Genomic DNA, 17,460 nt, shown 5'->3' with positions numbered 1-17,460 from the left:
GCACACCGCCACATTCAGCTATTTTTCTGTATTTTTAGTAGAGACGGGGTTTCACCATGTTGGTCAGGTTGGTCATGAACTCCGGACCTCAGGTGATCCTCCTGCCTCAGTCTCCCAAAGTGCTGGGATTACAGGTGTGAGCTACCGCGCCCGGCCATGTTCCTCAACTTTTGGATGAGAAGTTGAGTGTGCATAAGATGGAGAGGGGGTGTGGATATAAGGCTGTGAATGAGGGGAGCCTGGGAGAGGAGGGGACACTGGAAGAGGAGCAGAGAGGCATCCAGGCAGCATGGTGTGAGGAAGGCCTCCTCCTGCCCTGGTGGCTCAGGTGCACAGCTAGTGCATCCTAAGGTGCAAACCGTCTCTCTCTGTGGGCAGCATGCCCAGCACCTGGCCTGCTGTGCTCTTCCTCCCTCTGGAATCCCTGCTCTGAGCCACAGGGCTACACCTCAGCATCCTCCTAGGGACCCTCCCAGGAGCGCTGCTCACACTTGGTCTAGCTTTGGCACAAAATCCAGGAGCTCCTTCTCTTCATCGACATCCCTGGAATCCGGCCTCTCAGGCTTGGAGCCGATGAGTTCTTCCCCTGAAACAGCAAGAGCTCAAGTGAGCGACAAGGTAGAGGGAGAAGAGTCCCTCTTACTTTTTAAAAAGCTCTGTTCCCACTCCGCCTCTCAGGGCTTGCTCCTGAGGAGTGGGGAAGGCCTTGATGCTGCAAGGAGACCGGGAGCAATGTCTTTGCCCAGTCCTGGTCCTCCAGCTCTGGGACAGAGAGCAGGGCAGCCAGCTCCTGACATCTTAGATGCCTGAGGCTTTGCAGGAAGCCAAAGACACAGCCAGAAAGAACTTTCTTCGCTTAGTTCCAATTCAAAACAGCCCTTTTAGGGTGCAATGACACCAAAGAAGGAACTGCTACTGCTCTTTTCCACTCCACACCAACAGAAGAACAAACTACAGTGGAACTGGACCCACTCATTTCAAAGGGTTGGAGAATTTTCTGTAACCGTGGCAGCCAAAACCTCATTACTTCCAAAACCCATCACAAAGAGGTTCAAACTACGGGTCAATCAGCTGCCTGCACCTCTGACTGCCCCTTTGTTTCTCTCTCCTAGTTTGAACTGGAGCTGGAGCCCCGGCCCTCAACCTTGAGGGGTCATTCAATGCCACCCAGCAGTGAGCACCATGGCTTGTGATCTGGAGCTAACAGGATGGAAGAACAACAGCTCATGCAGTTATGATCACAAACATGGTGGCATGGGCACAGACACAGAGATGGACAGGCAGGAGCTGCCTGCCGGGCATGGGTCTCATGGGTGTGAATTCCTTGGTTTAGTTGAGCTCCTGGCTCCAGGTTATTCGCTGTCAGAGGAAGATGGAAAGCAGGAATGGATTAGTGAGCCTCTGGGTTGCTTAGGGTGAAATGCACTCTAGTGAGAAAAGACCACAGGAAACAGAAAGCGTTTCATACCCATTATAGTTATATGAGCAGTTCCTGGAAAGCAAAGGAGAGCAGAGTTGAAAGAAGGACCACATTGAAGGCAGTTAAAGCGAGAGACATATATTATCCAAAGGAGCACCAGACAGCTCTGCTTCTCTAGTTGACAAAGTTATACAACCATGGAATAACCCAGATGGAAAGGACTACCGAGCTGATCCAGCCCACCCCACTATTCAACATCCCCAGAGTTGAGGATCTTACTGCTCAATATCCCCATCTAATTAGTGATGAAATAAGGTTTGTTGGGGGTAGGAAAATACTGGAAGCATTCTGTAGTTCATACAAGCTGAGACTATAGTAATTTCTTTCTTTTTCTTTTAGAGACAGGGTCTGGCTCTGTCACCCAGGCTGGAGTGCAGTGGGGTGATTACAGCTCACTGCAGCCTCAAGCTCCTGGACTCAAGCAATCCTCCCACCTCAGCCTCGAGAGAAGCTGGGACTATAAATGTGCACCACCACACCCCACTAATTTTTAGTTCCAATTTTTTTTTGTAGAGACGGGGGTCTCCCTTTATTGCCCAAGGCTGGTCTTGAACTCCTAGCCTCAAGCAATCCTCCAACCTTGGCTGCCCAAAATTCTGGGATTGCAGGCATGAACCCAGGCACCCAGCCAGACTATAGTAATTTCATAATCACAGAAATAACCCAAAACCTACTGACCCGCTATGTGGTTGAAGTGCAGCTTAAAAGGCATTCTCACAGATTTTGAATAATCCACTTAGTATTCATTCAAAGCATAAAGAAAGAACCAGACAGAATTTTATTACAGTTCCTCATGGGCTGAGAGTTGGTCTGAGTAGAACCATGCTCCAATTTGATAACACATCCATAATCTATGCAAACACACATGTGTTTTTGAAACTTCACGGAATTTTAAATTTAGTCAATGTTCCTTCACCTAAGATTGTATTAATAGAGTAGTATTTTTGATAATAGACAACAGCTATAAAAAGCAGGTCTCCCCACTTTCAGTGTCCATCTACAGCTCTTGGGCGTGTTGTAAGGGGGCAAAGCCGGCAGGTGGCAGGAAGCCCCCTTGGAGGGTGCCCAGGGCCCCTCTGTCCCCACCAGCCTGAGCTCATTACCCCAACTTTACCTTCATCTTCCGAGACATCCAGGATCTCATCAACTGTCTCAGGGAAACTCATCCGATGCTTATCACTGACTAACTAAAATGAGAAAAAGCAGATAATTCAACCCAAACTAGAGCCGCACACATTTTTTACCAGCCCAGCGGTTCCCTGGTCACGCCTGTGGGGTGTGCCCCAAACGCAGAAAAACGGACGGAGGAGGTGCTCAGCCTAGAAGCTGCCGGGCAGGAACCACTGAGATGGGACCCGGGAAAACTGGCTTCCCATCTCCCCAAACCCCATCCACTCCACTGTTGCTCGGAATGCTGGTCCTGCCCCGAGTCCTCACGCCGCTAGGTGGCAGCACAGCCCCGCTGGAAGGAGGACAAGTTCCCACCCGTTGGGCGCTGCGCCTCCGACCGGCGTCCTGGAGCCCCAGAACGCACCCCACTTCCAGAGTAACCCCGGGCACGCCTCTGCGCCAGGCTGAGTATGTCCGGGGTGGGTGCGGGGGAGAGGCAGACATACCACGAAACTGGTTTCATCCGTGACGACCTTGAGCACGTCGGTGACAGAAATGTAGCCCAAGCGCTTGGCTATGGCCAGAGGTGTGGTTCCATCCTGGGAAAAGAGCAGCCCGGGTGCAGTCAGAGGATGGAGTCTAGCAGGTGGGGCTGGCCCCTTAGACACAGATCGAGTTCACCTTCTAGTTGTTCAGGAGAACCTGAGTGGACAGATGTCACCGTGGGGCCCAGAACGAGATCCCTGCACGTGTGTGTGCCTAGATGTGTGTTAGCAGCAACACCCAGAGATGGGTGTGGGAGGAGGGAGGGCAGGGGTGCTTTTGATCTGCAGTGTCAAGTGTGGGGCCTTGCAACCCAGCAGGGGAAATCTCCCAAGGAGAAGTCAGGCTCTGCCAAGTGGGTGCCCACCGGGAAGGAGGTCAGGAAGTTAGCAGATGCAGTTTTAGGAAGATGAGGACAGAGGGAGGCTGCTTGCTGCTCCCAAAGTCTGTTCTTGGGTGTCAGTGATGGGGTATTAAAGTAGTTGAATTAATCCATATACTTCAATGAACTCTAATCAGAATACTCAGAAATCACAAATCACCAGAAACACAGCAAGGGCATACTTTCTACTTTGATTCCAAGAGAAAGAGCTACGTGATCATAAATGGATACTGAGGCTTGATTTTTCTTTTGACCTCTCTACTTCTAGGATGTGCCTTGGGCTCCGTTCAGATTCAAGCCCAGCTGCAGCTGCAATTTCTGCAACCCCATCTACAATCAAGGATCCACTTTTGTGTGTGTGTGTGAGACAGAGTCTCACTCTGTCGCCCAGGCTGGCGTGCAGTGGCGCAATCTAGGCTCACTGTAACTTCTGCCTCCTGGACTCAAGTGGTTCTTGTGCCTCAGCTTCCCGAGTAGCTGGGACTACAGGTGCCTGTCACCTCACTCGGCTAATTTTTTAAAAATATTTTTAGTAGAGACACTCGCCCTGGAGTGTTGGCCAGGCTGGTCTCTAACTCCTGACCTCAAGTGATCCACCTGCCTTGGCCTCCCAAAGTGCTGGGATTACAGGTGTGAGCCACTGCACCCAGCCAAGGGGGTCCACATTATTTCAGAGATAGAAGCAAACATGGAGATAATTTCATAGAACCTCCTCATGGTCAGATGAGAAAGCTCATAGTGAACAATGATTGCTGATGTCACTAAAGATAACCTCGAGCCTTGAAAGATCAGGAACCACCCAGGACATTGAACTATGTTCACTTGCACCATATTGAAAACAGTTTCACATATTTTAGAATGGGTTTCAACAAATATTTATATATATGGTATATATGTGTGTATGTGCATATATATATGTATATGTCTCTGTGTGTGTGTGTGTGTGTGTGTATATATATATATAAAGACACAAGGTCTTGCTCTGTCTTCCAGGCTGGCTTTCAAGTGGGCAACTGGAAAATGGACACTGAACTGCAGTGGCGCAATCACAACTCCCTGCAGCCTCGACTTCCTGGACTCAGGCTATCCTCCCACTTCAGCCTCCCAGTTAGCTGGGACTACAGCTAATATGTGTCACCACATCCACATAATTAAAAAAATTATTTTATAGATTCAGGCACTCACTGTGTTGCCCAGACTGGTCCTGAACTCCTGCCCTCAAGCAATCCTCCCTCCTTAGCCTCCCAAAGTGCTGTGATTACAGGCGTGAGCCACTGCACTCGCACTCAAGAAGGATATTTTAATAAACATAAAAGAGGAGGGAAAATGGTGCTTAAAAGGAAAACGATCAATTCACCAGAAAGAGGAACTGATCACAGTGCCCCATCCCCAGGGTATCCAAGGTAGCTATGGCTTTAGGGTCTTGCGGCCCCGTCCAGGCCCCAGACATGTGCATTAACCTCTATGGTTAGGGGAGGTCACCCAGGGCTGCTGCCACGGGGAGCAGTTTTCTAAACTCAGGAGAGAGAGTGTACTCACCGAGCTGACCTCGTTTGGGGAAGCACCGTTTTTCAGAAGCAGAGTCACGACGTCTGTGTGTCCCTGCTGGGCTGCCTGGTGCAGGGGGCTGTATCCTAGCTGCAAAGCAAGCAGACATTTTGGCAGGGTTAGCCAACCATTAGACAGAGACCTGCCTACACATGATAGTGCCTGTCCATCTTCGAAGTGGGACATTAATAAAATGCATTTTCCCCCTTTCTTCCTTCAGTGTCCACGGTCAACTGTGGTGGAACCCCTAGTGGCCCAGAGCAGCAGCTCTGGCTGCACCCTGATGTGGCATGGAGAAGGGTCAGCGCAGGAGTCGGGGCTAGGGCATCCCTGTACCTTGGTCTTGGCGTTTACATCTGCCTGGTGCTGCAGCAGAAACTTCACCAGCTTGATGTTTCCGTAGTGACTGGCCACATGGAGGGGAGTGTAGCCCATCTGAAAAGCAGATGAGAAGGAGTGACCGGAGCTCTCCTGAGCTGGGCATCACATGAAATCCTTCCCAAAGCAGCCGATTCAAAGAAAAAATGGACAGGGAGCCCCTTGAAGGCTGACACTGACAAGCTGAATGGCTGCTGCTGGGCAGACACCACCAGGCTGAGATGCTTGTGGGAGACCCAAGGGGAGACGTCAACCTGGCAACTGGAAAATGGACACTGAACCGCAAGAAGAGGGCTATGCTGGGGTCGTCAGTGCATGGGAGATCTGAGAGCTTTGGAGGTGAGTGAGGTCCCCCAGGATAAAGTGGAGGGTGAAAAGTGGGGCCGAGGGAGTGAGGCCAAGGCAGAAGAGAGAGAGAGGGAAACCTGGAGGGAGCAGCGTCACAGAATCCCAGGGGGCTATTTCAAGAGGAAGAGATAGCTTTCAGGCCTGGGAATGGCGCTGAGATGAGGGCAGATGGGGATGTGAGGTCATGTTCACTCCAATGACAACAGGCTTATTTCCATTAGAAAGCTGAAATCCCATTGAAAAACCCCCAAAAGGCTGTCCAAGTGACTTAGTTGTGGCGTGATGGAATTTACGGGAACTGATCATTGCTTATTGAAATGCATGGGCTTGGGACATTTGCTCATGTGAGTCTGGGCTGTTCAAGGAGTCTGTCCTGCTGAATTTTCTGGTAATGCTTCCTGTGGGCAGGCAGGCCAAGGCCCTCTGAGCTCCTTGGTCCCAAGTGTCCCGGGAAGCTGGTGCCAGATTCCAGAGACCACCCAAGCGCAGGTTCTTCCCATAATGGGGTGACTTTGGGATCCTCAAGGACATTCTAACCCACAGGACAGGGTCTTTTGGTGCAGGACCCCAAAAGACTAAACAGGGCCTGCAAGTGAAGCCTCAAAGATCCAGAACATTCTTAGATTTTAAGCAGGTTCCTGTGGAAGCTGTAGGCAGTTGGAGACAAAACAGTTTCCAGACTTTTCTCAGGGTGACTTCAGCATAACATTGTTGCTGGCATTTCTGTGCTACTCTGGAGGGGGCAGGAGTTCCTGGTCCTGTCACTGTCCCTTCCTTTTAATATGGTTCCCTTGTGGGGAAAAGAAACAAAATGTGGCTTCTTCCATGAAGCCCGCCTCCTCGCACCGACTAAAAACACCACCTCTGCCCTCTGTGCTCCCAGCTCCTCTCTTAAGAGTAAATATCAGATCACGCTCTTCCTTCCTGTCCCTGGCGATCACCTCCACACCAAACTGCAGACGCCTTGATGCCAGATTCCATTCACATAGCTCCTTGCACACATCAGAGGTTCAGAGAAAGCTGAACTGAATTTAACCAAGTGCTGGAAGAAAAGGAGCTAAGCTTTTGTGTGAATCTGGGGAAACTTGACATTTTGACATGCTGACTACTCGTATTAGACAGGTCTTAGAGTCATGATTAAACATTCGTCCCACTTTCTCTCTGCAGAGGCTCAAAGGTCTAGCAAACTTTAAAAATCCCCCATGGGAAAGTGAGGTAATTAGGAGTAGCGTTTTCAAACTCCACTGCCCGCTCTAGGAAGTGGCAGGGAAGAATGTTCCACTGGGTCTTCGGGGTTTCAAAGCCCCGTGGAAGATTCAGTTCTGAAGTGTGAGCAAGCAGTCCACACAGACTGAAGTTCCAGCTGCCTGCCTTACCCGGGTGGTGGCATCCACCATGACGCCGTGTTTGATCAGCACGTCTGCCACTGGAACGTGGCCTTCCTGTGCTACCAGATGGAGAGGAGTGAGTCCACTCTGCAAAGAAAAAGATGTTCATTACCTTCTAGCAAGTAAAGAATTCCAGGCCACAAGGAAAGAGCTCTGAGGTCTGGGAGCTGAAGCTGACTTTGCAGTCACCAACTAGTTATTTGGCTCCAGGCAAAGCTCTTCTTGTTCTGGGCCCCAATGTCCTTATCTAAAAAGTAAGGTGGTTACACTAGACCAGGGGTTGGCAACTTTTTCTGTTAAGGGCCAGATGATCAATATTTTTGGCCATGTCTCTGTATGACTAACATTTAAATGAATGGGCATGGCTGTGTTCCAATAAAACTTTATTTACACAAACAAGTGGTGGACCAGATTTGGCCCACAGGCCCGTAGTTTCCTGACTTCTGATCTAGATGAACTTTATGGCACTTTCCCAGTGTTGGTGCTTTATGGACTTCCCAATAAAGAATGCCCTATTTCCATGGTGAATTTCAGAGCCCTGTAGCCTTGGTTTCCTAATCTAGACAATAGGGGTTATCATGGATCCATCTCAGGGGCAAGGTGAGGAGTGCTGGAGAAAGCACAGGTGAAGCACATTGAGAGGCACACAGTGCTGTTTAAATGAAGCACACTGGCTGGGTACGGCAGCACATGCCTGTCATCCCAGCACTTTTGAAGGCCAAGGTGGGTGGATCACCTGAGGTCAGGAGTTCGAGACCAGCCTGGCCAACATGGTTAGACCCCCATCTTTACTAAAAATACAAAAATAAGCAGGGCATGGTGGCTCATGCCTGTAATCCCAGCTGCTTGGGTGGCTGAGGCAGGAGAATCACTTGAACCTGGGAGGCAGAGGTTGCAGTGAGCCGAGATCGCACCACTGCACTCCAGACTGGGTGACAGAGCAACACTCCATCTTAAATAAATAAATAAATAAATAAATAAAGTACCATACTGTTATCACTGCGCAGCCAGTGCTGGCATGGTCAAGAGGGCAAAGCATCCCACCAGGAGTGAACGGACCATATTCTTGCACGTGGCATCACAGCTTCCTCAGGAAGGCAGTAAGGTATCAGAGATGTTGTTTGACGTGTGGGCACCCACAGGAAAATGTCAGAAAAGTCTTCTCTCCCCTGGACTTTGCCTCAATACCCTTTGCTAACGTGGGACCAACAAAGCTGGATTTCTCTGTAGGCACAGACCATGTCCCCTCTACGGGACTCCACTTGCCCTCCTCTGCCTTCTGCACATCCCACAGGCTGACCAGAGGCTTGTGGGTAGTCATGACACCCCACCACATGCCACTGTGGCCAGAACTGGCGGGCCTGTCCTGCAGGCAGACCGGGGATGGCTCAAATGAGAACAGTCCTCAGTTGAGGAGTGACTGTCAGCCTCTCAGGCAGGCGCTCTGCCTCATTCTTGAGCTAACACCAATAATCTGCCTCGTGAGGGCGGCGTGTGGATGACAGAGTGGGTTACCAGTCACCTTACTGTGTCCTGTCAAAGCTCCCATTAAGTGGGGCAGTGAAGGAACCCAGAATGCCATGAGATATAATGAATATAATGGTCCTACCAGAACGGTTCCCTCATTGGGGGTCAACTGTTCAAATTTGTACAAAATGTGCCAGATTTTGTACAAAATCTACAGGTTTTTAAGAAATCTTAAGTTGCCCTGAAAATGCTTGCCTTTCTGAGTATTTGCTATGTGAATATATCATCGAAGAAGTGGTTGTTCACATCGCGTGGTTCCACTTATATGAAATGTCCAGAACAGACAAATTCCTAGAGACTGAAAGATTGGCGGTTGCGAGGGACCGGGGGCTCTGGGGGAAGCGGGAAGTGACTGCTAACAGGTACGGGGTTCCCTTTGCGGGTGATGAAAGTGTTCTAGAGTTAGATCATAGGCTGCTGAATTCTGTAAAAATACTAAAAAACATTGAATTGTAGCGTTTGAAAGGGTGCCTTCTAGGTGAATTATATTTCGATAAAACTGTTATTTAAAAAAGAAGTGATTTTTAGTCTTTTTTTGGGTCACACATTCCTTTGAGAAGCTGAGAAACACTGAACACTTCACCCAGAAAACTGCTCACACACCCTTCCTCCCCAGATGTGTGCGCAGTTTTAGAAGGCTTTATCCTCACATACCTATTGTCGCTGGAGTAAGAACTCCTAGTGTATAGGTCAGTAGTTTTAAAACATCTTTCCCCACAGAACATAGAATATTTAGTCCCAAATGATAGAATGTACTTCTGAAGGTAGGCACCGGCCTATATTTGGGAAAGTGTATTATGGATTTTAATATTGATCTTTCTGCAGATCCTTAAGTCAATCTGTTTAGAAAGATCAGCAAAGGCTTTGGCATCAGAAAGGCTCAGAATCCTGCCATCTTGGGAATAAGCAACCTTTCTGTTTATTCATTTATAAAATGAAGGTGAAATGTACACAGGGCTGTTCCAAGGTTTACACACACACAGCCCTAACTCAGAACCTGGGCACACATAGATACTTAATATGCAGACACCACACGTTGTTAGCCAGCACTCAGGGCAGATCCAAAGACGTCATGTCTACCTTGTTCCCCAGGTTGCCATTGGCTTGTTTCGAGAGCAGCAGAGCCACCATCTCTGCGTGGCCCTCCTGGGCGGCCAGGTGAAGGGGCGTCACACCTTGCACCGACTCGGCATTTGCTGAGCCCCCATACTGCAGCAGACTGCGGGCCACCTCCACCTGGTTCTGCTTGGCAGCGATGTGCAAAGGGGTGTAGCCATTCTGAAACAGAAGAAGCCACCCAGGGCCTGGTTACAGGAATGCTGAGCTGACAATATCAACACATGAGCAGGGGCTGAGTCTGGTTCTTGGCCGGCTGGACACCCAATGAGCAGGGCTGGCGTCACCCAGGAGCAATTTAGGTAAACAAACAAACAAACAAACAAAACCCATTTGATTTAGAGCCAGCGCCTCAGGCTTGCAGAGCCTCTGTATGTCCACCTTTTTTCACCATGTGTTTTCTGTTATGCTCTGACAAACTTCTGGACAGGAAGAGAACAACTGGAAGGCCAGGTAAGGAAATGAAAGGTTCTCATTTCTTCCTTCCTGCAATAAGAGCCAAAAACCCCAAATATTTCATAAAGAAGAAGAAACAACAGCCCCTTTTTTTCCCAGTGCAGCTGGGCCAAGTGCTGCCCTCTGGGCCTTGCCGGCATTAGGCAGGGTGGTTTAAGGGACATGCACCTGGCAAGGGACTTGAGGATGTGGGACAGTCCTCACTCCACTGTTAACTATCTGTGTGACCCAGGGCAAGATATTCCATGACCTAGACTTCCTTCTGTATCTTTTAAGTCATTAAAAGTGGATAATAGCGTCTATCTTTTTAATTTCTCAAAGTTGTTAGGTAGACCAAACATGATACTATATGTGAAGGTATGTTCCAAAATTAAGATATAAAAAGTTGGCAGGGCACAGTGGCTCATGCCTGTATTCCCAACACTTTGGGAGGCTGAGGTGTGAGGATCACTTGAGGCCAGGAGTTTGAGACCAGCCTGGGCAACATAGCTAGACCCTATCTCTACAAAAAAATTAAAAAATTAACTGGGCATGGTGATGCATGCCTATAGCTACTCAGGAGGCTGAGGTGGGAGGATGGCTTGAGCTAAGGAGTTGGAGGTTGCAGTGAGCTCTGATCGTACCACTGCACTATGGCCTGCAGTAGAGTAAGACCTTGTCTCTACACATGAAAGTTTTAAAAAGTAATGCACCTGTGTGTCATGGTTTTGTAGTGCACTGGTTTGCAAGACATTATAATTGCATAATGAGATGAAGGAGCTTGCCTCAAGAGTAAATCAATGATGTCACTGTGCACTGTTTATTCAGCCAATTTTTGTTTTTATTATTATCATTGATAGCAAGACTGTCTTAATGAAGGAAGCAGTGCATGGGTGTACACTCTGGAGCACACTCCTTATCTCCCTGCAGGCAGGAGACGGTTCCCAGGTGGGCGCCTTTGCTCATCACTGCCAAAAACCACTTTTACCTGCGTTATCTTTTTTGTGCTTCATTAAAACCACATAAGGTCACTAGGGCAGGCATTTTTATTATTATCACATCGTGTGGAGAAAGAGGCCAATTCTCTGTGAGGTTAAGCGCCTTATCTAATGTCACATAGTAAGCAGAACAACAGATAACCCAGCCCTGACCTTCTGACTGTACAGCCCAGGTAATTCCACCTAGAACAGTGGTTCTCAAACTCTGATGTGTACACAATCCCTTGGGACCTTGTTAAAATGCAGTGTCTGATTCAGAGGCACTAGGGGGGGCCCAAGATTGTGCATTTCTAGCAAGCTCCCAGGTGATGCTGACAATGCTGGTCCAGGGACCACATTTTCAGTAGCAAGGCCCTAGGGCACTCAGGGTTAAGGGCAATGCCAGCCTGGAGGACGTCCTGGACATGTGCCCACCCAGGCCCATAGCAGATGGCTGCCCAATGTGGGATCTGTCTCAGGGCACGAGATTTCCCCACCTCGGCCAGCATTCCTCTGGCTGAGGACTGAGTTCTCCCTGCCAGCCACTCTCTTACTGTGGAAACTAACATTTCTGATTCTGCCAGGATCACTGGTCAGGAAGAGGAAAGGGAAAGAAAGGTGCCGGCCAAGGCCGTCAAAGCCCTAGGTACAGAGAAAGCTCAGCAAAGTGGGCCCATAGGCGGCTTTTGTGGTGAAATGAAAAGTTGTGACTTACCCAAGGAATTGAATTAAATTGAAAAATCATTCTTTTTGAAGAATGACGAGTGATAATCCTTTCTAGTATTCTTCCTTTTTAATTTGATTATGTTATGAGAAAACATTAAATTGTTCTTTGTAGGTTGTGTTCATGTAACAAGATCGGCATTTGGATTATAATAAGTTTAATTAAACAGCATGATTTTTGCACTGTATTAAAAGAGAGCAAAGGAATGGGGTGCGATACCACAGATCCAGCCTGAGATGCAGGGTCGGCTCAAAATGGGGCTAAGCCTCCCCATAACGAGACACAGAGCACCAGTCAGCGCCGGCCCAGAGAAGCCTTTCACTATGGAAACGAAAAATTAAACCCTAAGCCCTCAAACAGACCTCAGTTGGGCCAAAGAGATCCCAGAAAAACCTTAAGAACTGAATTCCCAGCCATGAAGGAAGGGAGGTTGGACACGCCTTGCTATACCCACTCCCTTTCGGAGTTTAGGCACAACTGACCAACATTCATGTTAAAAGAGATCATAAGACTAACTAAAGGGACTCTTTGTGACAAGACACCAAATTATCAACAGGACCCAAGGCCACAATAGGCAAGGGCTGAGTCACACACCCCCTAGAGGTCACTCGGCCCAGGACACTGGTGAACAGACCCTTCTCTCAACTTAATTCTTTTCTGCTGATTCCAAACTTTTAGATAAAGCTTTACTCCTTTAACCAACTGCAAATTAAAGAATCTCTGAATCTGCCTATAACCTCTGGGCCCCTGTTTCTAGGTATTTTTGTCAATATATACCTTCCATGTATTGATTTATGTTTTTACCTATAACTCCTGCCTCCCTAAATGTATAAAACCAAACTGTAACCCGCCCCAGACACGCTTTCTCAGGACCTCTTGATACTGTGTTGCCCAGGGCCATGGTTATCACATCCGCTCAGAATAAACCTCAGAAATACTTTATGGAGTCTGGTTTTTCCATTAATAACTACATGAAAGCAATGATTATTAGGCTTTTTTTTTTTTTTTGAGACAGAGTGTCACTCTGTTGCCCAGTCTGGAGTGCAGTGGTGAGATCTTGGCTCACTGCAATCTCTGCCTCCCGGGTTCAAATGATTCTCCTGTCTCAGCCTCCCAAGTAGCTGAGATTAGAGGTGCATGCCGCCATGCCCAGCTAATTTTTGTATTTTTAGTAGAGGCGAGGTTTCACCATGTTGGCCAGGATGGTCTTGAACTCCTGACCTCAAGCGATCCGCCTGCCTCGGCCTCCCAAAGTGCTGGGATTACAGGCTTGGGCCACTGTTCCTGGCCCTATTAGGCCATCTTTTGATGTACAAAAGACCATCACTTGAGCAATCTGCAGTGTGTTCATGGATGTATCCTCAGGAATCCCAAGCTACCTGGGAAGCAGTGATGTCCACACTGGCAAGGCCAGCCCCCTGTCCTGCCCAAGAGTAGGCCTGCCCTGGACATTGCTCAGGCTGCCAGGTAAACCTCTGGTTAAAATTGAGATACAAGTGCCACTGTCACTCTCAGAACACGGAGTGTTCACAGAACAGAGCTTCCCCTAAACCAGGACTGAAAGGAACGAATGAACTTCTGCAGGTGACAAGGACAAGGACAACTAGGCTGGAAAGTCATGGAGAGGGGAGGGAGGAATGTGTGCCCGCAAAAGGCTCTTCTTTCCCAAGGAAATGAGCTCATCCTAAGGAATGCATACGGAGGGAGCTCTGCCCAAATGTTCAAACATTAGCATCAAAATTAGAAAGGGGAGGGTTTGGTTTGGGTGCAGAGAGATTTGCATGTGAAATTCTACAAAATTGCCAGACTACTTTGGAAACTATTTTTTGCCATGGAAACAAAGCCCATCTGTACAGCGTTTGTGCTTGGATTTAGTTCTTTTTAAATATAATGAACCTGGCTCCCTTTCCTTTTATATAAGTAGGGGAGTGAGGAGGAGGAAGGGAGTCCAGGTTTTTATTTTTAGAGGCAGGAGTAAGTCGACATCGCAGCAGGGCCGTGTGCTCCCTCTGCACAGCGACGTGGGGCTCGCTGCAGCAGTAGCGAGGACAGGAGGAGACAGAGCTGTCGGGAGCCGGCGTCTGCAGAAGAGCGATGCTGCAAGATGGGGACACGCGTCTGTCCAGGGAGGGAGAACGCGCCGCAACGACACTGAGGCTCCCCGCCTGGGCTGCGGCGGCCCTAAGCCAGCAGGTGTTGGCTGGAGTCATGGGGGGTCCCACCCTTAGGCTCCTTCTCTGTGGCACTTGGACACCTGCCACATGACGGATCACCAGGGTTTGCTCTCCCATAGATTATCCTGTTTCCCGTGCGCCTGGCTGCCCCACAGAGTGCGGGGACTGTGTGTGGCTTTTGTCTTCCTGGCCCCGCTCCCTCTCCTCTCCCCTTCTCCCCGCTGGCCACCAGTCCCATGGCACCTACCCCTACACAGCCTTGTCTTCCCACAGCAGGCAGCCTGTTCCCAAAAATGATCCTTCCAGCTTCATCCTTGTACTACCCAATCCCGTGGGGTCTTCCAGAAGCTACCCATCTGCTCCCTCCTCTGATTCCCTCAAAAGTCACGGAACCTGCTGCTCTGAGCAGCTCACCTCTGAAGCTGGTGTGAGGCCGGGCCAACGTGTCTCATATTTAGGTAAGCCTCTCTACAAAAATGCCACCATCGAAAAGTCTGATCTCAGAGAGAAATGAATTTGGAGGTGATCATTCTCATTTTAAAGAGGTCCCTTGCTTCCAGGTTCCAGCAAGCTCACCAGCAGCCCTGAGGATTTCTCAAAGTACGGTCGCTGTGGCCCCAGCCCCGGAACCACGCAGAGAGTAGGTTAAAAATGAGGCTTCCAGGCCACACTGCACAGTCCCACAGAGTCGGAATCTGCTAGAACCAGGCTCACCACTCCCCAGGGATTTTTATCCACACCGATCTCTGACAGTCAGTTTACAAAACCCAGCTGACGTGCAACTGCTTGGGGACACATTTGCTGTATAAAACAAGTTCTGCCTCTGCGAGGTAAGCCCTGGCTGGGAATTGTTACCCACTTCCCATCCCACTCCTGGACCCTGAATAGCACGATTACAGGACAGGTAACATGTGTGAAAGTGAGGCATGATTTCTGAGGTAAAAATAGCTACAGAACGCAAAACGCCTGGGCTGCTGCGGAAACCCCCCTCCCTGAGGGACTGGAAGGTAGCAGGTGACCTGCTCTCCGGGGGCAGCTGGGGAGAGGCGCCAGTCTTACCCAGGCGGGGCTGTGCGGGGAGCCACCCCGGGGAAGCAGCAGCTTGACGATGTCCAGGTTGTTGTGATGGACGGCCACGTGCAGGGGGGTCAGGCCATTCTGCAGAGGACAAAGACAAAAGAGACCAGATGTCACTCCCACGGACTTTCTCCCAGGGCTCCCTTTAGGCATGGCAGCACCTATTTTACACAGTAAAATCCTGTTTAAAATCCTTCCCAGGCCAGTCTTAACTTGGAGTCACGACAGAATGTCGGGACAGGACCCAGAGCCCTGTGGGAACCAGAGGGGACGTGGGCAGTGAGGTCAGCACATTCACCCAGAGAAGGCCGTCGAGTCTTTCCAAACGGATAAGGCCGTTGACAGAAAGGCCAGTCTTTCCAAAGGGCGTTCTCTCTCGATGCTACACATGGAAACATGAACAGGCCGGGTGCAGTGGCTCGCACCTGTAATCCCAGAGCTACGGGAGGCTGAAGAGGGAAGATCACCCGAGCCCAGGGTTTGAGACTAGCCTGGGCAACATAGTGAGACCCTGTCTCTATAATATTTTTTTTTTTTTTAAGTTAGAGCCGGGCATGGTGGCACCTGCTTGTAGTCCCAGCTACTCAGGAGGCTGACACCCAAGGATGGTTTGAGCCCAGGAGTCGAAATTGTAGTGAGCCATAATGGCACCACTGCACTCCAGCCTGGGCAACAGAGAGAGACCCCATCTCAAAAAAAAAAAAAAAAAAAAAAGAAAAGAAAAAAAAGGATGGACAACATAAGCGAGAGATGGAATCTGCAAGAGCTGAATTCCATCCTCTGTTCTTGCCTCTAACCTGAGAGCTGCAGGGGAGGGCGGGGTTCAAACTCACTTTTCCAGCAGCATTCGGGTGTGCGTCCCGCTCCAGCAGCAGCTCTGCCACCCGCACCTTCCCGTACTTGGCCGCCACGTGCAGAGGGGTAAATCCTTTCTGAGGAGAAAGACAGGCCGTCAGGACATCGGGGCCCCAGGGCTGTCCTCTCTGAAGAAAGGGCAAAGGAGGCTGTCCCCTTCCGCTGGCATGGAGATGCCAATAAAAGCAAAGGCACAGCCATTTTTGAGCCCTCCAGGAGGCTGAAGACCTGAGGAGTGGGCAGGCATCCCTGCACTTGCTGTACACGCTCCTCTGGCGAGAGGGTCTCGACCACCTCGCAGTGGTAGTTGATTGCTGGCTAGCTGAGGGCAGGGTATGAGTCTTAATCCTTCTCATATCCCCAGAACCCGTCTGTGACTTGCCCAAAGCAGGTTTCGACTAATAATTGTGCCATGATAAATGGACGAAGGCTGGCTGGGTGTGTGAGAAGCTGTGGTTGACCTCCCGTTTTGGGGAAGGATGGAGACACATCGGGCTTGCAGGTGGCAGGCAGCCCCGAGTGTGATGACCCTTCCAGTTGCTTGCAACATCACTGAGGTGACAAAGAGAACCAGGTACGAATTCCCCTCCAAGCCCCAGGCCTGGCTGAGTGAGCCTGTTGCTTCCTTAGACCGAGAGGAGGGAGGTTGTACCTTGGTCATGCAGGCCTGGGATGCTTCCTTTTCCAGAAGGGCCAGGACTGTTTCCACGTGGCCCTCACGAGCTGCGATGTGCAGGGGCGTGTGCCCAGCAGTGGTGGCCAGGTTGGGGTTGGCATTGTTTTCCAGCAGGAGCTTCACCATGTTTGTGTGGCCGATGCGAGCTGCACAGTGAAGTGGGGTCTGGTCATCCTGGACCCCGAAGCGAAAGCAAAGAAGAAGAAATGCTGATGTTACCAAATCCAACTTTTCATCTTACAGAGAAGCAAGGCAGGGCCCAGAGAGGGCAAGTGACCTTCTCAAGGTCACACAGCTAAGAAGATGAAGAGTCAGGGTTTGAACCAAATCTCTGAGTTACAGGAACCAATATGCTGTATCCTACTGAATCCTTACAACAGCTCTTCAAGTGAGCTGTTATTTCTACCTAATTTCCCAAAGACCCAGCCCTCCCATCTGTAAAATGGGAATAATAACGTCTACTTGCTAGGGCTCATCTGGGATCAAGCAGATAATGCACACGTTTCTGCGTTTGTGCATAAAAGGCACTCAATGCAGTGTGGTTGCTCATCCGTCTCCCACATCCTTTCTGAGAGGATGCGCTTGTCTTTCTGCTTGAATTCTACTTTGATTTTCTCTGTGCTGGGGTCAGGGGAGTCTCAACTGCTGACAGAGAATGAGGACTTTTCCATCCACACCCCCAGCTTCCTGTTTCTGAATGCTGCTGTCGAGCTGCCTGGGCC

General features: G+C 49.7%; 2 protein-coding genes across 11 annotated transcripts in view; one reads left to right on the top strand and one right to left on the bottom strand.

Annotated features, from left to right (window-relative positions):
- ANK1 (ankyrin 1) overlaps positions 1-17,460 on the bottom strand; it is a 246,193-nt gene that overhangs the window by 49,315 nt on the left and 179,418 nt on the right. For 8 of the 10 annotated variants that reach the window (XM_050800354.1, XM_050800361.1, XM_050800356.1 and 5 more), the window contains exons 14-24: positions 16,715-16,912; positions 16,041-16,139; positions 15,190-15,288; positions 9,785-9,982; positions 7,166-7,264; positions 5,400-5,498; positions 5,055-5,153; positions 3,097-3,189; positions 2,595-2,667; positions 1,469-1,492; positions 490-586 (exon numbers count right to left, since the gene is read on the bottom strand). In XM_050800354.1, coding sequence (XP_050656311.1) covers positions 490-586; positions 1,469-1,492; positions 2,595-2,667; positions 3,097-3,189; positions 5,055-5,153; positions 5,400-5,498; positions 7,166-7,264; positions 9,785-9,982; positions 15,190-15,288; positions 16,041-16,139; positions 16,715-16,912 — 1,178 coding nt within the window. The remainder of the gene's footprint in view (positions 1-489; positions 587-1,468; positions 1,493-2,594; positions 2,668-3,096; positions 3,190-5,054; positions 5,154-5,399; positions 5,499-7,165; positions 7,265-9,784; positions 9,983-15,189; positions 15,289-16,040; positions 16,140-16,714; positions 16,913-17,460) is intronic. The other 2 variants (XM_050800359.1, XM_050800364.1) reach the window with 1 other exon arrangement.
- The window catches only part of POLB (DNA polymerase beta), a 679,334-nt gene continuing 679,236 nt past the window's right edge, over positions 17,363-17,460 (top strand). The window contains exon 1 of the mRNA XM_050800426.1: positions 17,363-17,372. The gene's annotated coding sequence lies outside the window, so the exon portion shown is untranslated. The remainder of the gene's footprint in view (positions 17,373-17,460) is intronic.

This window comes from Macaca thibetana, chromosome 8 (genome assembly GCF_024542745.1).
Source record: "Macaca thibetana thibetana isolate TM-01 chromosome 8, ASM2454274v1, whole genome shotgun sequence".
In the NCBI taxonomy this organism is placed as follows: Eukaryota; Metazoa; Chordata; class Mammalia; order Primates; family Cercopithecidae; genus Macaca; species Macaca thibetana.
This window is presented reverse-complemented; position numbering and strand designations above follow the sequence as displayed.